This window comes from Polyodon spathula, chromosome 3 (assembly GCF_017654505.1).
Source record: "Polyodon spathula isolate WHYD16114869_AA chromosome 3, ASM1765450v1, whole genome shotgun sequence".
Lineage (NCBI taxonomy): Eukaryota > Metazoa > Chordata > Actinopteri > Acipenseriformes > Polyodontidae > Polyodon > Polyodon spathula.
This window is the reverse complement of record NC_054536.1, coordinates 19,989,843-20,014,089: the sequence shown is the minus strand read 5'-3', so window position 1 is coordinate 20,014,089 and position 24,247 is coordinate 19,989,843. Positions and strand designations below refer to the sequence as shown.

The window sequence follows — 24,247 nt, the reverse complement described above, 5'->3', positions numbered from 1 at the left end:
ATTTTGCCTATAAGTTATGGTCAAAAATGAAAAAGGAGGAAGTTGTTTCACCTCTAATGTAACAATATTGTATTTTTGCCAATTTTACCATTTCACCAGCCGAAGATATTCCCACTGCAATTAATTTTAAAAAATGATAATAATAAACTAATTTCATGTGTATAGTTTCATATATACATGTGTCTGTTCTATTCTGACAAGGCATGAAATACTATTTATCCTAATGGGTTGTTCCCAGTCAAAAAACTATACATATATACATAAGGATAAGCAAAAGTAAGGAAAAGCAAAAGCAAAGTTAACCTGCTATAGTGTTTACAGGGCAGAATATTTTAATCTTACACAAATCATCAGAAAACAAACAAAACTGGTTTGCAAATATATATTATATATATATATATATATATATATATATAATATATATATATATATATATATATATATATATATATATATATATATCTTCTATACACATGGTACGAATAATATATTTATCATATAATATATATCATAATATGGCAAATACTATTTTTGACAGGTTGACGGGAAAAAAACAAAAAACCCAAAAAAAAAAAAAATATATACATACATACACACACACACATTTTTTTGACAGTTCTGACGCAGAATTCTGCAATGAACACAGTCATCGGGGGCGGTGCAGGCAGCTCCAGCACCGAATGCTTTGATATGGCTGCTTGCCCCCAGTATGATATGACATCTTGTCATGCTGCAGGCCTCCCACAATTGATTGCTATTTGTTTATTTGTTGGCTTGCTTGCCTCACTGCAGATTGCTCCATTCAGTAACTCAAAAGGCAAAACAAAACCAAAAAAAAAAAAATCTTTTGACAAAAAAATGTGTGCTTGAACAAAAACAAAAGCCTCTGTGTCCCAACAAAGTGCATTCATATAGACACGCATCTACTTTGCGTAGCAATCATTGAGAAATTTAAATTTTGTAGAAATCTAATATTATTCAGTGATACAAAAGAAATTGGGGATACTTTTTTCTGTGATTTTTATCTTATGAAATTTTGTAAAATCCAAGATTCTATGTTCAAATGTGTGTGTTTTTTACCAGTATATCGAAAACATAAATTTACTGTTTCGTCCTGCTATTGCCAAAAAATACTGTTCTGGAGGTTTGATGTGTGGAGGCATCCTATAACCTGGTCATACCAAAACAGCACAGATGGGAATCACAGTCTGTGCTGTACCACTACCTCTATTACAACAAAATACTGTAATCTGCACCATTAATGTGCTAAAAGAACACAAAACAAAAGTAGTAGTTCCAGTGTTCTATCTGTGTATCGTTTAAAAACCTCTTCACCTAGACATGGTAGGATTAAGAATGTGTTAGTCGCATCTATGTATAAATCAATACCATCTAATGACAATTGGCTTACCACAACAGTACATGGTAAATTTCAATGTGGAAAATGTGTTCATTGTTCTAACACACACAATACCAAATATTTGAATCATCCACTCTGGTCATAAATATGACACAAAGTCTTATACAATTGTAATACAGCAATTATAACAATTGATTTTAAAACCATTTTCAATTAATGAATGCTAAGATAGTTGAAAATTGTCATCTGTAACTTTAAACAAAATATATTATTCAATTAATGATTAACTATTGGATTGATTGGTGTCCTTTACATATGACAAAGCTTTTAAACTGGCATAACATCACCCCACTCAAAGTAAAAGCCCACATGTGGACAAAATATTTGGAAACAGGAATAAAAAGGAATGTGTTTCTACATGGAAAGAAGTAATTTATAAGGGAGATCATGAAAAGTCTTTCATAAAGGATTGTATGCATACGTATTCCCTGATCTCAGTGCACCACAGGGCTGCAGTCCCTCACCTGGTTAATGTGCACCGAGGGGATGGAGGAGGAGGAGGGGACGGAGGAGTGGCTGGGAGAGTTTGGCAGAGACTTGCAGGGACCGATAGAAAGCTGCTGCTTTTTCCTTAAAGCTACCACCTTCTGGGCAACTGAAAAACAAAAGCAGAAAGCATGTTTTGACACCGTATCAGGTATTTTCAGACTCCTACAACCCACTGTCACCATTGCAACACTGTGGAACAAATCCACAAAAAGAACAAATCCATACAATTTCAGTCAATCTGCAAAGTCTGTAGAGGTTCAATCAGCAATCAATTTCCTAATCGAATATCAGACACTAATAGATCACTTAAACACTGCAGATGGAGACATGAGACTCCAAATAGAGAACCTAGGTGACTAATCATTCTCTGAAAGTAAGCCATATTCACAATGGGTAGAGTAACAGCAGGCAAGTAGCCATCAGTTAGTTTCAAAGAACATTTGTAGACAGTCCGTTGAGTATTCGTTATAAGCAGTTTGGTAAAGACAATACAAGAGCAATCGTATTTGTAATTGCTCTCAGTTTGCAGAAATTATTCAAACAAAACTATGAAGCGTTTTAATTGGAGGCATATGCAACCCTGAACCCCCAACTCACCCACCCATTCATCTACCCAGAGACATGAAATATGTAAGAGCCGTTTAATCTGTGAATATTAGCTGATCTTACCGTCCTGGAACACGCGCTCCACATTGAGACCGTACGTGGCGCAGGTCTCATAGTAAGTGCATCGCTTCAGATCATTGGATAGTTTCCTCGCCCGGGAGTCATCAATAACTCTGGGATTCGCAGCACTGATTGCATCTTTCAAAAAGAATAGCAATAAAGAAAAGAAACATGCAGATGTTGTGAATTAATTTTGTAAATAACAATGACATTACAACAGAACAGAACATGCACTGAGTGCTAATAATCAACTACTTCAACTATAATCAACAGCTAGAAATAAATTAAAAATGCCCAGTTACTGACGTAGGATGACTAAAGGATTAACATACAAACTGTTCCACCTGCCTAACCTTTTCACCTGAAAATCCAAAAAGCAGGTGTTGAAAATCTACTCAACACTTTAAAAGGCTGGTCCAGCATGGACCTTCCAAAATATCCCGCAGGAGTGACAGCTCAAGATGAAGTCTGTGCTACGGGGATTTAAACCATCAATCACTAAATGTATTATCCATCCTGCACTTCGTGGTAGTGCCTTAACCAGGTGACACTCAGATATAATTACTTTTTTTTTTTTTTTTTTAATTTTTTTATGACTATTTGAGACTTGTATAGGTAAGCTTTATATAATTATTTAATTAGCTACTGCGCAATCACTTTAATGATTACTGAACAAGTCAAAATGCTATTTTCCCTACATGTTAAAATGTACTGTACTTATTTACCTGCTTTCATATATAGAGATACTGAAAAAAAGTAGTGTCGTCTTTCACTGATACATGACTCCACCTCAACAGCAGCATTAGAATAGCACGGTTCCTCACCTTGTGTGCCAACAAGGACCATGGGGACCTCAGCTGTGTTTCGGTAACTGGAGAGCCGCAGGAAGTAATTATACACTGTCTGGAAACTGATTTCATCTTCCAGACTGAAGACAAAGACCACAGCATCAACCCAGGCGGCAAACTGAGAGGGTGAGAGAACAGCATAACATCAGTCTGTGATGAAACAATCTAAAACAAGATATTAACCCAGCAGACTCCCTTCCATTCCCATTTCTGTCTCTGATTATCAAGAAAAGCGCTGACCCTGTGATTCCAATCGCAGACAGAAGGTGGTACTGAACACTCAAAACAAAAAAAAAATCCTGTGATTGTATTTTGTTAATTAAGAGGGTCCCCTTTTGTTAATTAAGGGGGTGTCCCCCTCCCCAAATCAAAGTATGTTTATATCAATTTTTGGTTTTACTGGGATGGTTTTATTATTAAAAACATTGTTTCATCCTCCTAGAACAATTTAAAATAAAATCAGCCTATGCATTCTGCATTCCCCAGAAGGGGTCACCAGAGAGCAATGCAGGCAGCCTCTCAGCATATTCATTAGGCATAAATGTTTTGTCTGCCAAGGGGCTCTTGAATGAACCCCCAACCGTGCTGCCATCCACCACAACCACATATGGAGATTTACATATATGTGTGTATTAAAATAATGAAATTATTTAAAAATGAGCATTGAAAAACACAAAAAATCATAATTTGAGTTATGCATTATACTGTGACCTTTGTATCGTGATCCAGTGTGTATTGTGAATTTAGTATATCATTAAACCTGTACCTTCAGCCACTGGCCCCTGCATGTCGAAATATCCAAATACAAAACCATGTCTCTTTAAAACCCATAGCTGCACCACAAAACAGAATGGCTCTAAATGAACATGAATTCCAGCATGCCACGTGAATAGGAATAATGGTGCCAGGCTGTCGGTATCCACAGCGAGCCAGGCTGGAGTACAATCCTCTTTTACTTCGTCAGCAAGAGTCCCCTTGCTCTACTTGGACCCTCGCTGGTGCAACTGTGAGCAGTACATTCACTCTGGGCAAGATCCAAATTAACAACACAGCATTAATAAAATGATTATTAAAGACGGGAACAAAAACAGTGCCAATTTACTCAGGCAAATGGGGAAATTAATAAATGATTCAAAAGATGGGGATGAATTGTGGTACCACGGAATGCTTGACGATCAAGCTGGAATTTGTTTGTGTTTTTTGTTTCAGTGCCACCTGCTTCTGTAAGGTTAAGACCAGCATGAATGTTTACTAGAGAGGTTACAGAAAAACAGTTTGCAATTCTGTTTTAAAAAAAGTTCTACCTGGAGTACTAAAACGTTGAAGATGGCTCAATAATTGAAGAAATAAAGCAGGCTAAAGTCTGACTACTGATAGGGTAAGCAGACTAGAATAAACTTTTAGTGTTTGCACCCATACTGGTAAAAATGCTTGAATGATTTGTAGCAGAGCCTTCAAAAAAGGCAACAAGAAATAAATAATGCAAATATTTCTCACAGTTTGTGCCAGGTTTTCAATAAATCCTTATTTATCCTTATATGATCCTTGCATTTAAAGCCTGGCATATCTCGCTTCACCCTTGTGTTACCAGCCAGGGAAGTAAAACATATGAGAGCGACAAAATACAGATGAATTTCGCAGGGCATTTGATTTCACAGCCTTTCAAAGTGCTTGGGCGGTCTTTGCATCATCCAAACACAATGATTGAATTTTAACTGGTTTAGGCAGGTCCTTCATGAAGTGTATGTTTAAAACGTCACTTTATAGAAGACACAAGGGCGAGCCATCTGAAATGTAATGTGTTCCACAAATAATGTGTTTACTCCTGTCTGTTTATTGGAAATTTTTAAAGATCTTTATTTTTTTTCACGGACCTGAAGATGACCAACTTTGCTAATCAGATTTTGTTTTCAGCTTTCATTACATTAAGTTTGTCAAGAGCAGACCAAGGAAAACAAACTTTAGTGCATGGAACACAAATTTAGATAAATTGCATGATGATTCCATCATGAACGGAGATAAATAAAAGAAATTCTGAAATAAATAAAAGAAAACTTACCTGTAATTCAGGAGGACCTCCTTCATCTCTGATCAAAAGGAGGTAACTCTGTCCATCCACAATAATCTCCTTCTTAAACCTGCCACCTGAAGATTGCAATTTAAACTGTAGTGAGATTTATGTTCAGGGTATTGTACAATGACCACTGAAACGTAGTACAAAATGTACAGTACAAAAATACAAAGCAGCTACAGGATATCTACAATTTAATTGTGAAAAAGAACATTTGGTATTTATAAGCAGGAAATTATTCTCTGGTTAGATGCTGGATGGTTTATAAGCAAGTAATGCTGCATTCTGAAATACAATCTTGAGGTGCATTAAATGTATCTGTTTTCTTTTTATAATAGACTATCACTACCTTACGTACTTCTCCTGTTTAACTGGTGGAATGTGTGCTTTGATCATTTTTTAATTCATATTATATATACACACGTATATATATAAATATACATACATATATACATATCAAGGATGCACCATAATTGCAATTAGTGTGCCGCACGTTCATGATTTCCGTATTTAGTATTGCAATTGTATTCATTACAGCGCAAAATTGTGGGCATATTAATGGCACACACTGATTTTACTGTGCCACACTATGGTAATCAGAATGAATATGTGATTTGTTTGGTAATGCATGATTTCTTTTTACACTGTCATTAGTATCCAACCTAGTAGGTTCAGTGTGCTTCAGTTTTGGCAGACTATAGTACTTGCTGAAGCGGTTTTCTCCCACTGCTAAAAAAATACATATGTAGCCACCTAGATAATTTCATCCCAAGAGCTACAGTGAAACGTGGGGTCATTAAATTGGGACTTCAGTGAAGATCTGTGTGTTCATTACTGTAGGTAATAATTCAGTTATTTAAAATCGCTCACAGGCTGTAACCCCCAACTCCACAAAGCAGCCAACATTTTTGTAATTAACAACACAGTAATGAACAATAAAATAAACATCAATGTCAATTTTAGGCAGAGCTTTGTGGTCGGCAAGGTGACACAGCTAAGAGAACTTTCCCTCTGTCATCCAGTCTGATGCTGTCAGCACACTGTGCAGTAATCTCTCAGTAACGAGGTGTAAACATGTGATTGATTGCTCGATCTGTAGGTGCGTTTACTAAGGTGTCTGTTAAAAACAAAATACACAATAAAATACAAATCTAAATTTATAGGTCTTATTTTTTAAGAAAATAAAATTCAAGCCTAATATTTTTAGGGACCCCAACTACTGTTGTTGATTCCAACTCAGGCACTTCACATAGGACTAGTAAGTTTACACCAGGACTAGCAAACTGTGTTAAGTTTCTAACCCTGATATTTAAGAACAAACCAGTTAGTATAAAATGTTGCATGAATCTTTTAAAATGTAGCAGTACCGTGCTGGAATTAACTTTCATTTTCAACTTTCTTGGTTGTGGTTGTAACATTATAATTTACAAGGTCATACAATGCAGGATAATGTGGTACATGTTAGGTGTTTATGATTTGTTTGTTACTGAAATCTCGGTCAACAACTGAACAGTCAAGAGGATAATTTCATACCACTTAATTTGCACCAATGAAACATAACCTGGTTAACTGTACTGATGGCATATCAAATGCTTTGATGACAGATATGGTGGCATTCTTGTAGAACTTGGATGAAACAAAAGATTGACAAGGAACTGCATTAGCTGAGCACAAGGTGGTTTCAATAAATACTTTCTGATTTAAATATAGGCCTACTATGTGACAGTTTGGGTTATTCAGTCTATTTAAAACAATAGGGAGGGGGTTATTTTTGTAATTATTTTATATATAATTATTAGGTTCATAAACAGCTACCGAATAAGACTTCACAAAGGCAAGTAGCAAATCCTCACTGCTTCCTTAAAGTGAGCTTCTACAGTATATGAACATGCTGAAATAGTACAGTCAGCATGGTTAGAGGCAGCAAGCACAATTTCTTCCAAGAGCCTGCAGCCACCCTGGGAAATAGAAGTAGGTCCGCTTTGTAATAAAATACCAGCAAGGGATGAGGCACAGACTGTTCCTGTAAATCTCAAACCTCACAGCAATACCAGGCTATACTTCAAATACACTCACAGAAGTGCAGACTGTCACATATCACTGTACCACAATATTTTCTAATCTTCTGAGAATCTGGTTTGAAAATATGAGCTTGCTTTAGAATGATAAGTATCTTGTAAAGTAATTTACTGTAACTAGAGCAATTACAGGCCCACAATAAACTGTCTCCCCTAGTTGAACTTTATTGCTATTATTACTATTATTGAATTACAAAAGATCTACCAACTGCAATCACTGGCTGTGTGCACTAGACGCTGCAAGAAGAATGGAATGCATTCGATTCTGTACAAAAAAAATAAAAACAAATGGGAATAATTGCATGATTGACGATAGACAAGCAACCTTACTTTTTCAGCACTGGGGTACATTTTCTTCCTTACCAACCAACTGCTATCATTCTATAATTCATATTTTAACAGTACATTTACACAAAGCAGAAGATGAGCTATCCTGCCAGGGCTTGCCCAGTCCTGGAACAATCCCAGGCAACATTTTTTTGGTGAGCACTTAATACTTGTTAAATAGAAATGCTTCAAGTAAAGCAGTCAATCAAAACACCCCAAAATAAGCAGTTCTAGCACACTTGAGGGGCTTCAGCCAAGGTGTGGAAGTTTGAAGCGTTGTTAAAAACACACAGATACTTGCACAGCACAGGCAGCAGTGTTCTAGATCAAGCACTATTGGCCCCAGACACACTACAGAAAATGAAGCCTAAAATAAATCATTTTACTAACCTGACATATAAATGTTTATAATTAATTTTGTTTTCAGAATGTCTCCTAATCTAGTGATGATTATATATATATTATATATATATATATAATATGATATATATATATATATATATATATATATATATATATATATATATATATATATATATATATTGGAACTCCTGTTTAATCCTGCTTAAATTCTCTCTATGTTTAAATAAGATTCTAAAGTCGTGTTAGCTTTTAGAGGCTATCGATCTGTGGGACAATGATTGCTCTGTTTGAAACCTGTTGTTTGGCAGAAGCAATCCTTGAGGTTTAAAATAAAATGTGAACACAAAATGGCACGTGTTCAGGATTTATTTATATAATTTAGTTGATATTATAAAAATGGCGCAATACCATGTATGAACACTAATAAAGGTTTATAGTTCAATGAAAAGATTCCCAGAGCTCTGACTGCCTGAGCTAGAGGGACACAATCCCTAGCACATGCCCTTAGAATGTTTGTAACCACTTTACAAAAGTAAACATCATGTAACATCTTCACTGCACCAGTTTTATTTGTAACATTTTAATTGAAGAATGGGTAAGTCAAAACAATACGCGCACCTCGCTGTTAAAATAAATAAATAAAGTAGTAGACACAAATTGAAAACTACTAGCAAGGTGATCAAACACATTTCTAGATTTAAAACTGAAAAAAAAAACATTGTTTACACAAAGAAGCGCATAGAAAATTGTTATAATGGGAGTACTGTATTTTGTATGATGTTCATTTTAGAGTGCTTATGTGGAAGGATACAGAAAAACTAAATACATGCGGTTAAAATAAATAAAAACAATAAGACCCTCCACAGAGAGCATTACCAGGCACCGTGGACAGTTTTAATATAAATCGCGCCCTCGACTTCGTCCCAGACGCCATTACCAAAATGGTCCATAATGCCTGGTAATGCCCTGGTGATATTGTTTACATATGAAGGTGTGAACACATATGCTGAAAAAATATTTTGCTATGGAAATAAAGCAGTTTATAACCTTAAATGCCTTCTGTTAGATTCCAGATATAGAAGTTATTAAAGGCAAAAGGCAATTTAACAGTAAAGAGTTGTTACCCACCTAATACTTAAATCACTATCTGTTCAGGCAGTTATACCACATCAGATGCATAAATTGCAGGTACAATTTTAAGGATGTATTTAAAAATAGAATCACTCTTCCTCTGTTAGTTTTAGATCCCAAAAAACCTAAAATGAACCAATATCCAATTTCGTAAATGTTTTTTTTTTTTTCAGTTGTGTGTCACCCAAAGGTAAATACTGATTCCACAGAAATTCTAATTTCCGCTTTGGAAGAACTGTATAATTCCACGTCAGTCATGGGATTGGTTAACTGGAAGGGGAGAGGGTGCAAAATTGCTTTTACAGATTCAAACCAGCCAATGATTAGAAAGGAACACAACACTACAGGCCCAGTGACATGAATCCAGTGTTGCTATGGCAACAGAACTACCACACCTGCTTTGAGGTCTTGAGCGATGACAGACAGAAACAGGGGGTGAAAACACAAGACACACCAAAAATCAGGAACACCATCAAATTAACAGTGAAAAAAAGCACAAAACGAAAAACAAATCTATTTAACACAAGAGAACACAAAAAATAAAACTTATTTGCTACGCAGTGCAATTTCCTGGATTACTGTTTTGAACAAGTACATTGGAAGCTGCTTTGTAATCACATTAGTCTAACCGAAGGGAGAAATTTAACATACAATTAAAACAGAAGCGATATGTGTCAGCAGAGGAACAGTTTATTAAAAATCGGCACTAGAAAGAAATTACGAGTTTCATTTAAATAGTTAACTTATTTAGTGATTGTTGAGAAAAATATTTCTCAACATAAAACCAATGTCACCTTACAATAATTGATTCTGAGTTTCAGTGTTTTAAAATAAAATATCAAACAGAACGAAATTTCATTGTAACATTTGTAATTCGGTAATATGAGAGAATTGGTCAGGGGTCTGAATACTTTTGCAAGCCACTGTGTGTGTGTGTGTATATATATATATATATATATATATATATATATATATATATATATATATATTTTGATCTGGTTTGACTGTATGGATTAAAATGTACCTACGCACTCTAAACTGTACACCGTAAAGTGTAAGATATTTCAAAAGGCTTAATGTTCAAGTAACTGTACGATATACAGGTAGGGCTCAAATTTTTACCCAAAATACAGTTAAAAAAATGTCTCAGGTTAGTATGTGAAACATCTTAAAACCTGTTAATTGTGCAACACCTTCTAAAGGCTCTCACAGTTAACATGACAACTTTCAATCGATTATTCACTAATGACACTGCCTGACTGGGTGGGTGTGAACAATGTGCACTACACACAACTCGGATGTCAATCATATGTATTGCAGGAGCGCACGTGTATGCTTCTAGGAAATCCGAAAGACCTGTAGTGACCTTGTCCGCAAAGTCTTTCTGATTTCACTATTAAAACATAAGCCCCATGATCCTTTTAGGACAATTGTTATAAGTATGACTGACATCCAACTGGCATGCCATCAGATTTGCCACCTTCTTCCCGCTCAGCCAGGCACAGTAACACAGCTGATGAGATATGTAAAATATGTGAGAGTTGTGATATTGAATCATTAATAATTCTTTAAATTTGGAAATTAATTAAAATATAAAAAAGCAAAAGGGTGTGTGTAAAAAGGACATATTTATATTGTATTTAATAAATACAGATGTGAAAACATAAAACTTCCCTTCAATTGCAATCTGCAGCAAACTCACAAGATGGGATGAACAAGGATACATTGTTAATGGAACTCTGTACAGGAGTTGGGGCTAAAAAATTGAATTGCCAAAAAAAGTGTCCATAAAAAAGCTAGTGTACAGTATATTTGTGCAACATCAGTAATTTACATAGTCTAGGCCTGGCCAACGAAATGCCTACCATTTGCCCTCTTTGAATGTCACTGGTATTTATTATAATCTCTGGCTTGCAAATGCAAGAGACTCCTCCAGCTTATTGATTAGGATCATGCATACATGCATACATACATACATACATACAGACGAGCAATTGATTGATGCAATACCTCAATCCTGTTGCTCCCAGACACGCACCTGCAGATTCCATATGTTACTGCCAGTCACTACAGTACACACAGGACTGACCATGTTCATTTACAACCTGTACCTGCCCAACATCTCAGCTTACCTTCAGGGGATTCCTCTTGTACGTATGTGCCAGTCAGGTACCTGTGGACCAGTGCCGATTTCCCACTTGATAGGTTGCCTACAATACCCTGTGAACCAAAGAACAGACAAAAACATTTGTGTTTCAGGTAATGTGTTCAGAATATCTTTGCCCTGTGTGGGTCACATGGACACTGAATCCCTGAAATCTACCTCGAACTGAGAATGTTGCTTATTTGAGTAGAGACACTCAACGTTCTAGAGTAGCTTATCCATGTTCACTGTACATTTTGAGATTTGTCATGACCAGATTAGAAATTCTTTGATAAGGACAGAATTCACTTTTGGTAAATAAAAATCTTCCATACTATTTATTTTTTTTTTTTTTTTTTTTTTTAAAGAAAATAAATTATCTGGAATAAAAAAAAATATATATTTTTTTGATTATAAGGTGGTAAAACAACTTATGTTGCTTCCAAAAAGCATCCAGGTTAGATAGTGAAGGCAGAGCAACAGAGCATTTTACAGAATACAAAACATTTACAAAAATACAATCAACTGCAAACTTAAAGTGTAAAAAAATATTTACATAAAACCATACAGTAGAGCCCAAGAGAACTTCTGTTTTTGGGAACAGTAACTGGTGCTGCGAAATGCTTTGGGACATGCAACTGAATTTGGAATGCCTCCTTGCAGTCAGTTAGCTGTTGGACATGGCTGGCAAATTATTACTCCTACAAATACAGTCTTATACAATAACTGAATAGTAACAATAGTGAACCCAGCAACTACAGCAACAATGAATTCTAAGAGAGAGATCGAAATTTCTGTACTTGTTTGTACAAATAACCGTAACAGCTGACACAATGATTCCCAATAACCACTGCACAGCAACGAAAACCCCCATAATTGAAATAAAAAGCCCTCAACACTCTATCAAAAGGTGTGTTGAGCTGAGTGCCTGTAGAACCAACAAAGAATTTTGCCTTCCCTCATTAAGATATATAAAAAAGAATAATAAAAAACTAAATAAGATGCAATCTCTCTCGTTTCATGCTATTGCCACTGTTGCTAATAAAAAAAACATTTCTTGCAAACACTGTATAATCAACCAGAGCAGGTGAAGGAACAAACAGAGCATGTGCATGTTGTACATGCTCACTGTGCATGCAGCACATCACTAATCCACCAACTGAATGAACCCGTCGCGGCCACTAAAAAAAACAAAGGAAAAACAGGCCACATGGAAAACTATTTAACTTTGCTCCAGTTAAACTCATTCATCTTTACTTATTAATTGAAAAACAAACAGTTCAAGGCAAGCTGGTTTATTTAAAAAAAAAATTAAAACGCTGCCACTAATTCTAGAAATCCACAAAGTGTGGGTGGGGTGGGGGGTAGGATTAGATAGGGTGAATATTGCTTTGAGAAAAAAAGGGATTTTTGGGTGAAACTGCACATTTAGGTGGATTAAACCAGTAGCATACCACTTAAGAATTTGATCAAATACAGAACAACTTCACTTTCATGTCATGTTTTGGTCTGCTATTAAAATCGGCTTAGTGTGCCGGCTGTCAGATCAGACTGAAAACAATCAGTTCAATACAATGCAAAAAAACAGTGTTGCCAAAACAAAGTGTACAAAACTCCAGTCACTTAAAGCTTTTTTTTTTCTTGGAAAAAGCTTGCACTACCAATCAGGAGCCAGGACTAGCACACCATTGTTGCTTTAATCGGGAAACACTGTTGTGTTTTTTAGATAAAAAAAAAAAAAGATGTTTCCCACTATATAAAGTGGTTTTATTTTTTAAAAACTATGTTTAGTCTACACAAAGCATGTGGCTGACAATTTTATTAGCCTCTAAAATCTTTAAAATGCACTTTAAACAAAAAGCTGTTAATTGTATCAGCCTCATTTAGCTTTAAAAAGTCAGTCAATGTTTCAGAGAAGACAAATAGGGCTGGCTGCGCAAATAAAAAACCTGTTCCTATCATTTGTCTATTTGTGAAGCGCAGAAGAGAGTTAGACAAATAACTGAAGTTACAGGCAAAAGGGAGTTAAACAGGGTTTTATTGCATTAGCACTACACTATGGCCATCGCTGTCAAAATAGTACAGCTAAGTAGACAAAGACATGCCAGGACAGTCTTGAGCTGCAAGTCTGAAACATCATTCATTACATTTTGACCAACCAGAAATTATACAAAAACTCTTAAGTGCTGATATGAAGCAGGGTTTTTTTTTGTTTTTTTTCTGCTGGTCGCCTTACAGCAATTTTTCCTTCTATACAGACAGGGAGTGTTTAAGGCAAGGACAGCTGCTGGTTATGTACAAATCGACTGTTTATATACTGTATGAGCTTCAATTAAAACACATTTTAGACAACCCTTAAATTGCTGGTTTGCTGAAACAAAATCGGAAGGCAGAAGATTTGGTCTCGTTTTTCTGCTCAACAGAGTTTTCTGGTATGAAAATGTTTTCTGTTCGTGGTTTAGGTATTAAACTGTGAAAATGCAGATTTGACTGCAATAAAAGGATAAGGAAAAAAAGCCTGTATACTCTATAGAGTTCATAAACGAATATGTGTGTGTGTTACAGCAAACCAATCATTTTATTTCACCTGGGAGAAGCGGGCTGCAATACATACTTTTCACTGGAGGGTTCTATCACTATAGCACATATTACATGGGTCATAGGAATGCCCAAGGTAACTCCATGACTCAGTGGCTGAGCCAAGATTCAGACACAGCACTTCCTGGCCGGCGATCATTTGATCTCCACACATCACCTCTTCATAGTCAGTTTTCACATCTGCAAGCCAGCTTTGAACATGGCTTCGGTTGGAAATTAAATGTGAAATTGATTGGGTGTTGCTAAATAAAGTACATTTTTACAGAGTTGACTACCACATGGAAAGAAAAAAAAAAAAAGTGGTTTTCTTAGTTATTTTTCCCATAAGTGAGACAGAGAAGCATATGACAATCTGCATCAGCTTAGACAGACTTTTCCTAGATTACCTCACAGCAAATAAATGTATATTCTTGAAGCAATTTACTGGGCCAGCACTGTCTTGGATAAGTAAGAAAGTTACATTGCACCTGATCAAAATGGACCACACTCTGTGGCATAGTTTCTTCCATTTCAGATTGATGATACAAAAATCACATATGAAGAATAAAATGGTTCCTGCATTAGGTGTCACATGCAAAAGAGCAGTGTTATTCATGGTGAGAGTATGTCTGAAGCATATAGGGTTGGCTTAAACAAATAAACAACACTTTAAAGCTTCAAAGTTTTCCACAAAAAACATTTGAAATAAGCCGTTTTACTACAGAGGTCAAACAACCCCCTTTATCTCGAATGACCCATATCTGGTCTATGCAGAGGTCCAACAGCATTCAATGCATACATTTTTTTTTTTTCTTTTGTGTCCATGGATACTAAAAGCTGGTTAAGCTGCATGGATACTGTTTGTTGGTGTTGTGGGGAGAAAAGAAAAAAACGAACAAAAGAAACATTCAGCACTGGGCAATGAAGGTTGGCAGGTGAAGGCACCAAATTACATGTCAAGAGAAATCTGTAATATAGGCACTGTTCAAGGGCTTCACTGTCGTGATGACATTAAAATCTGCAGACCGCAGAATTTTTCAAAGGACATGCAAGTTAGACAGATGGTGTCCCCAGCAGCAGTGTTAAGTGCCCAAGCGAATGAATATATATATATATATATATATATAGCTCTGGAAAAAATTAAGAGACCACTGCAAAATTATCAGTTTCTCTGGTTTTACTATTTATAGGTATGTGTTTGGGTAAAATGAACATTTTTGTTTTATTCTATAAACTACTGACAACATTTCTCCCAAATTCCAAATAAAAATATGGTCATTTAGAGCATGTATTTGCAGAAAATGACAACTGGTCAAAATAACAAAAAAGATGCAGTGTTGTCAGACTTCGAATAATGCAAAGAAAACAGGAAAACCTTGTACTTGGCTTGATTCATGGGCCCTTCACAAAGACAAATCTGCCCAATTCCAGCCTTGCTGAAGCACCCCCAGATCATCACCGATCCTCCACCACATTTCACAGTGGGTGTGAGACACTGTGGCTTGTAGGCAGATTTGTCTTTATGAAGGATGAATGAATCAAGCCAAGTACAAGGTTGTCCTGGAAGAAAACTTGATTCCTTCTGCTCTGACAATGTTCCCCAACTCTGAGGATTGGTTTTTCCAGCAGGACAATGCTCCATGCCACACAGCCAGGTCAATCAAGGTGTGGATGGAGGACCACCAGATCAAGACCCTGTCATGGCCAGCCCAATCTCCAGACCTGAACCCCATTGAAAACCTCTGGAATGTGATCAAGAGGAAGATGGATGATCACAAGCCATCAAACAAAGCCAAGCTGCTTGAATTTTTGCGCCAGGAGTGGCATAAAGTCACCGATCAATGTCAAAGACTGGTGGAGAGCATGCCAAGACGCATGAAAGCTGTGCTTGAAAATCAGGGTTATTCCACCAAATATTGATTTCTGAACTCTTCCTAAGTTAAAACATTAGTATTATTGTGTTGTTTAAAAATTAATCTGAACTTATTTTCTTTGCATTATTCGAGGTCTGACAACACTGCACCTTTTTTGTTATTTTGACCAGTTGTCATTTTCTGCAAATAAATGCTCTAAATGACCATATTTTTATTTGGAATTTGGGAGAAATGTTGTCAGTAGTTTATAGACTAAAACAAAAATGTTCATTTTACCCAAACACATACCTATAAATAGTAAAACCAGAGAAACTGAATTTTGCAGTGGTCTCTTAATTTTTTCCAGAGCTATATATATATATATATATATATATATATATATATATATATATATATATATATATATATATATATATCTATATATATATTCTTAGAACAGCTTGGTACTATATCATCACAGTAGGGGTAGGACGATGACTTTGATTTCCAATTTCTACAGATTACAGAAATTTGAGGAGGCATCTCTACAATGAGAAGCACTTGGACTAGCACTGCCTGCTAAGTACTTTGTAGCAGATATGCACAGGTAAAGAGATTAAATCACAGGTCTCAAGGTTCCCTTGACATCAAGGAGTACATATGTAGATTATCAGAAATGCCACTTGCTGTTTTGTTCTTTCCTGTGGCTTACTTCCAGTACACATCACAAGGCTACCCTAAATCTGTCACTCATTTCCAGACTCCCACTGTAAATAATTAGAAAGAAAGAGAGAATATCACTGCTAACTGGGGGGATTAAAATGGCCCACTTGCTGTACCAACATTGAGGCCTGTAGAAAAACCCATGCAGAAGGTCACATTATTTTATGCAATAAATTTATGAGGGAAACAAAAAAAAACAAAAAAACACACACACTCACCACTTTGAGCTCTGGTACGGATTGACTTAACGTCCATTCTTGGCTGTTCACAAAGGAGTCTGTACAACAAAAAGCAAGAAAAACAATCTAAATAAACCAGATTTCAGTACATGCATTTACCAGTACAGTGTTAACTACACATTTTTAAAGCTAATTACTTCATAAGAAAAGGCCATACAACATGAATTCAGTGTTTGCAAGCATTTTTCATCTCTAGTATATGCAAGCATTCGCTACGTCTTACAGTATGTGTATTCATGTGGCTAGAGGCTTAAACATGTACATTTGTACAGATCATGAAGACCACACAGATTGTAGATGTTGGTTGACAGGTGAAAAAGAACAGTGCCTTTGTATGTGCTCCGTACAACTACTGTACTAAATGTTGACAGGGATTCACAGTAAAGGGAAACTGTCATTTCAAAGGGTCACTATCTTTCTACAATTCCACTGGAAGCTCTCAAGCTATCAAGTTCCCTACATTCAAACACCCTCCAGTATTCAGGAGGGTAAACCCTGGCTCTGTACAATATAAAGAATCTGAATGAAAAGACACACTGGATGGAATACAATATTTACATTATTTTTTACTTTTCAAAACATTTCTTCACTTCACATCTTAAAATGTTTTTTTTGTTGTTTTATAGAAGCAGAGATAGTTTCAAGGATTGGATAAAGTTGTATTTGATATCATACATAACACTTTAAGTACAGAAACTTGGCTAATAGGCTGAAAGTACTTTTTGCTAAAAAGAAATATATTTTGTTTGGTATTTGTATTAGATGTGCTACAGGGACTAGCTGTAAATTGACATAACGTTTGTATTTTCTGTTTAACATAATTGTACCTCTGTTAATACATGATAGTCCAGCAAATACAAAAGTCTTTCATGTTACAGTAAACATTCATCTAATGATTCTTGTTGGAGATTTAAAACGCTGTGTCTCGTTTTTGATTAAACTAGAGAAATGTGGCCTGACTTCTGTACAGTACATTGTTTGTACTCCCATATCGCCTCACATAGATCAGATACTATGGCCACATCACAGTGACTGAAATTGGGTCCAATTACGATATAACACCCATCCATTTTAATAGGCATTTCAAGGCTGCTTCTAAAGCCTACTAAACAAGAACAGGAGAGGAGGAGCCTGGAATGTGTTACCAAGCAACGCTGATAACCACTCAGACCCGAGTTCAGCTGCTAGGAATAGGACAAGCATTAACGGGTCAAATGGTCTCCTCTGGTTCAAACCTTTTTCATATAAAGCAATGATCTAATCAAAGTGATACAATTATACTAAAATCTCAGTTGTAACAAAAAATACTGACAGACATTATCCAACTGATTTCTACGCTCTAGATAAAGGAATACATACAGTAGTGATAGAAATGCTATACAAAAACAGTAATTCGCTTTATTTTCCCCCAAGAATCAGTACAAGAGAAACAGTGCAGCCTGCCAGAATCAATGTGTATTGTTAGACCTGTAATTCAACACATCTCCATTTGTTTCTGTTCCTATTCAACACCTGGATTTACCCATCTCATCAGGTCTCCCTGAGCATGTTCGGACATGAAAACAAGCACTCAGCCCCACAATCACTCACCTGCCAAAGACGCCACCTTAACCATCTCCTGACTGGCACCCGCAGCCAGATCCATGTGCGAAACCAGAAACAATGCCAGCTTTGTCACTCTACTAGGACTTTGAAATCTGTGGGTTTTTTGGGGTTTTGGTTAATCTTTTTTTTTTTTTAATTACCTAGACATTACTGCATGGCAGCTTGTAATTAAGCTGTATTTGGGGACTATAAAACCAAATACAGGATCACCACCATCAGGTAAACAACGTCTCGATTGAACAGTTGTGTACCTCTGTACCTCCTGCAAGTCATTTGTTCTACACATTTTTATACAGTTTTCACAGCTGAACTGTTCTGGAAATAAGAGTTTGGAACATGCAGCACTGGCTCACAGTGCACTAACCTCATTTCCGTATTGAAAGACTGAAAAACAGATCCAACAAAAGACAGCAATGTAGTCAGATTCCTGAAGCCACACCCCTACCCACCCAGAGCAAGACCCAAAAATAGAGCATTCAGTTAACAAAAACTATTTGTGTTCTGTGGAAAATGAGCTGTGTGTAAACTGGGGGTCTCTCCAAACAGCAACTAAGCAAGCTGCCCGGTTATATAATGACAGGCAACAACATAACAGTTATTCAGGGAGTATGAATTCACCAAAATGGTATTTAGTGCAGCAGGAACTGAAGTGCACAGAAAACAGAGATTTACCTGCCAGCTTTTACTGTAGCACAGATTTACAGTGACAAGCCTTTCATTCATTTTATCAGCTTCCCTTTGATGAACTTTAAGAATAAACCCATAATGCTTTAATAATAAACCTGTTACAGACAGTGATCTGCATGCATTGAGAAATCCCTGTTGCAAGTCAGTTTCAGGTCACAACAAGCAAGCCAGCAATTATGAAAGACGTCTACAGGGGGTTAGTTGGTAGAAAGTATTTGATGGATAACTGCCGATGTATTAAAAGGAATCTCAAAAGTTGATAACTTTACAGGCCATTCTGGAAAACAATTTAAAACACCTTGCAGGCACCAAAACCAAGTAACAATGTTATCTTATTTCTACCACACTGACACTGTGCTCATGACCTGGCACTCACTCCACCATGCCAACATCAGATACCTGTACAAAACGTGCTTGACAATGAACGGTGCTGACTCCACATGAGAAAAAATAAATAAATAATAATTGTGGAAACAAGCGGCATGATTTTTAAGAGTGCCAGGCCAGTATGTGCCGATTCTTGATACAAAGGACATACTGGATCAGTCAGTAATAACCCATGAAAATAAAGCATAAGAAGGGTTAAATGATTTAACAGATGTATACACCAGTATTTCATGTATACATATTTGTACAAAAAGATCAACAGTGCAATATGTTTCCTCAAATTGCTGAAAGATGGCAGTGCCACATTCTATAAAATTATAAAACATTAAACCAGACATATAAAAGTCTTTAAAAAGCTCTTGTCAGTATCAAACAGTGAAGAAGGGGTGGAACTGTTTTTCAACACCCTCCAATTACGATGCATGACCAAACATGTGCAACTGGCACAATTTACCCGATTTCAAAACTTAGAACAGCCTGAACCTAAATTTGAACTTGGGACTTTACACTTGAACCAATTTCTGAAGATTCAAAATAAATAATATGCTATTCCAGTTTTTTTTACCGTCATTTTAGGCTGCATAAAACAAAAAAAAACACCAGTCTTACTTAAAGCTAGTTTTAGTCCAACAAAATCTCACTCAAAGGAAGGTTACACATCCTTTCCTTGCGTTACATTAAAAAGCATTGACCGGAACAGGTTTGGGTCAGACTGCTGTACACTGTAGCTTCTGAATATTAAAGATATCCATAGCAACATGTTTCCATAGAAAGTGATCGTTTAGCAGACCAACAGTTAAACTTTTCTATAAAAGCTTGAGATTTTAGTTCTTTATGTAGTTTGCTTTATAATCTTGAAATAGGGAAGTAAAACACCTTTTTCATTGTTTACTGTGCAGGTTGTCAGTTCTCTAAAAATAATCCCTGTTACAGAACAAAAGATTAGAAGTGTAAGTTCATGGGAAAACACAGGCATATCATACATGTATTTACTCTCACTGAAGATGGCTTAGAAAAACAACAGCAACTCTGGCCCAGGGCATTTCAAGGGGAATTAGTAACTGTCTCGGCTGGTTGTTCTGAGGTTTGTCATTGGTGCCCAGGAAATGTGGAGTTTCTCCAGTAACTCAACTCAACTTTTTAGTAAAAGTTAACTTTTACAAAATAAAATAAAACATGATAATGAAATACACAGGCCTGTAAACATATCGTCAAGTTCATGTTTTCCGAGTAGAAGTGTTGCACCATTAGCAACATGCTGCAGATACAAAAACACCCAGCAGTCGATAAGCAGGCTTTGTTGCATTTTGTAGAAAATACAATACTTGTTTTAAAAATACCTACAAGTACACTCCAAAACTGTCCCTGTTTCCTTTTTAATTTAATTCTAATAAAAATGTCTTGTATGGCTTGATACGCCATTATTAGATTCCGAACACTTTAAAAAGTACATGTCATTAAATAAAAACAACTTTATTAAACATCTCCGGTCTAACAGCAGTGACCAGTTCCTATACATTGTTACTCTGTATCTCACAAAAAAAGGAAACAGTCATGAATAAATTCTGAATTGTTTGAAACATACACAAAATGACCAATCAGACACTGCTCACAATTAAGATATGTATATATTAACCATGTTTTAACAGGCACTTATTGACATGCTTCCTGTACAGTATACTATGTACATATAGCAATCAATGTCAGGCTGGTATTAGTGTCTGTGATAATCACACACCATATTGACACAGACAGTGAACATTAGGCTGTATGCAGGGAGGGCAATTTACCAATATAGACCATTGTATTTGAATATTACCATCACCTGTTAGTTTTGCATTAAAGGACTCAGGATTGGTGTGAATTATACAATTCCTGAATTACAGTAGGCATTGAAATGATGCTTGACATGCACATCTCTAACTGTTTGGAGCTGTGAATTTCAGTCCAACACTACCTTAAGAATACTAATAGATTCAACAGGTAGATTAGTTTTTAACAATGTCTAGTTGTAACCAACACATCTTTCAGCACTGACTACATCAAAGTATAAAAATAAACACATGAATTCATTAATTAAAACTTTGGTACACCAGGTCAACTATACAAGTATTACATTATTTTCATTTTTTAAAAACATTTTAAAAAACATATATAAAAAGCTAGTTAGGGATATCCTTTAGTTTAGTTACTCTGTCACAGGGCTGTAAGCTTCCTGTACATTTGTCAACACTGAGATGAAAGCTATTCTTTCACAACTATTATCAATAGCCTAATGGTGTACACTGACTCCTGCATTTTACAGACAGAGAGCAGGCTCGAAGCCCTTCACCCACTCAATTCCAGTGCTGCATGATCATCATGCACATCTCTGTAAATGGGACCAGTCACTCATGACTGGTAAAAATCATACCCTCCAGCATGGCAATACGTAGATTAGAGATGAAACAATATACAAAAAAAAACTAAGAACAAACAGTTACACAGCAGTTATTACAGTATGTGTTGAATAGGTCTTTATTAGGGATGGTTTCCAGACTGTGGAGGTACTATATGGGTACAGACACGGTCTACTGAAGTCCCACATCCACATCATGTGGGTAAGACCAGAGATAAGGTGTTTTTAACAAACTGACAATGCAATGGTCTTTGGCTCATGAAAAGGTTGAGTAAAGCAACTTTCCAAAGATTGATTATCCTCAGATAAACCATTAGCACTCTTTAATCTCAACAGCTTTAATTTGATGAGTACAAACCCAAAAGCATAACAAAAAAAACAACAAAAAAGTTATTTACCCTAATGGGTAGTCTGCAATCTTTTTGGGTAAACTCATTAAGGAGTAGATGAAATCGAACAGACGCTGCATAAAGGTCTGGTGCTGTTGTTATTACTTCATGATTTAACAAAGACCCCATTCACACTTGCGATCTAAGGTGACCCAGGGTCCCCTTTTTTCATAAGTGAATCTTTCTAAAAAGAAACAGCAGCCCAGGGCCGCCTTAGATTTAGCCCACCGTTTTGATGTGGCCTCTACATTCTATGATGGAGTTTTTTTGTTTTATACTTGGGGAGTGGGAAAAAACACGTTTTTTTTTTTTTTTTTTGTTTGTTTTGTTTTTTGGTTGATTAATAACCAAATCAATACCCGTACCATATTGTAATGGGTCGGCGGATCACTCACGCTACCGCCACCCTCCGGACAGCCTCCCCACTAACACAGCAGGAATCATTCGCACGAGTGGCGGAGCGGAGCACGATGGGAGGTACTGTTGGGCTAGTGACACTTATCTAAATGCTACTGGACATTGTAAATAAATGTAAACAGTTGTGTAAATGCTGTCTTGACCTGTTCCCCCTGTACCTGTTCAATGGGATTTCTGTAAATAGCGTCTGTGCCAACTCAAGTGGCAGCGGAGTGTGCGAGTCAACCACCGCCCTCGCGTCTCCATTTTGTTCATTGATGCTTGTTTATTTTGTCGTTACAGTGTATTTGGTAGAACTGAAGCTACAAAAATATAAAATTTGTCGACATGTGTCATTAAAACTAATGCATGTCAAAAATGTTAGTGATGTTTTTGTTTTATATTCTTTGGATTTTGTGTTAATCCGTATTTTATGTGCATATAGTGTGATAGCTGTGAAACTCCTTTGTTTTGAATTGCACGCATGAGCGGTGGAAATACCAAAATGAGTACAGACTTCACTGCCAGGATATCAGTTTCCCTAACAGGATCAAATGTGATGCTTCCCCTGCAGAGGAAAGCACAGAACCCTTAAAGCTTCCGAGTCACACAACAAAAGAACGCCAATGCAGACAGCTACGGGTTCAGAACGAAAACAATAAAAAGTACTTACAGTTTATTATAGTAGTCACAGTGGTTGTCGTCTAATTTACTTTCTGTGCAAGATTTTTAACAACCAAAAACGAGCATGATGGATCGAATGGCCTCCTCTCGCTAGTAAAATGTATTTTGTTCTTATTGAGGTGTTTTGATAGACATTTAGCTTAAATATGCAGCTTAAAACATAATTCTGTTCTAACAGCAGTAAGAGGAAGGCATCTACATTAGTGTCCCATTTGTTTTAGAAATGTAGCATTAACTATGCTGCTTAAATTTTAATTTTTCACTATTGGATTGCGTATGATAGCAGCGTTTTGCCAGAAATACGTTGTTTATCCATTGAACAAATTATTACATTTGGAAATGGTGATTTTCAAAAAAATGTAACACTAAAAATGAGAAATGAAGGCATATTGTTTAACATTACGGAATATAATGTCTGTGTATTTCCTAATGTACACATTACTATGTTTATTTAAAAAAAAAAAAAGTTTTATAGTGTGCATGAATCAATCGGGCAAGCCTAGTTTAGCATTATACACGGTTTACTTGTTTCCTTCTCCAAATGAATTTAACAGTATAGATTCATGGAGGTGTTATGTTGTAGTGACTATGAACATAAGAAATGCTACAAACAAGAGGAGGTCCATTTGGACCGGCTTGCTCATTTGGTTGTGTATTGCTCGAAACAAGAACCTCATCAAGCCATTTCTTGAAGTAATCATGTAAATCAGCTTACACAACAGTGCTTCATTTCTTCATTCCTTGCTCACATTTTTAGGGCACTTCTAAGATAC

General features: G+C 36.2%; 1 protein-coding gene across 4 annotated transcripts in view; it reads right to left on the bottom strand.

Moving 5' to 3' along the window:
• Nucleotides 1–24,247, bottom strand: part of LOC121312828 (arf-GAP with GTPase, ANK repeat and PH domain-containing protein 3-like) — a 195,819-nt gene that overhangs the window by 79,488 nt on the left and 92,084 nt on the right. For all 4 annotated transcript variants that reach the window (XM_041244636.1, XM_041244637.1, XM_041244634.1 and 1 more), the window contains exons 2-7: nt 16,908–16,966; nt 11,526–11,613; nt 5,483–5,568; nt 3,400–3,541; nt 2,579–2,713; nt 1,885–2,015 (exon numbers count right to left, since the gene is read on the bottom strand). In XM_041244636.1, coding sequence (XP_041100570.1) covers nt 1,885–2,015; nt 2,579–2,713; nt 3,400–3,541; nt 5,483–5,568; nt 11,526–11,613; nt 16,908–16,966 — 641 coding nt within the window. The remainder of the gene's footprint in view (nt 1–1,884; nt 2,016–2,578; nt 2,714–3,399; nt 3,542–5,482; nt 5,569–11,525; nt 11,614–16,907; nt 16,967–24,247) is intronic.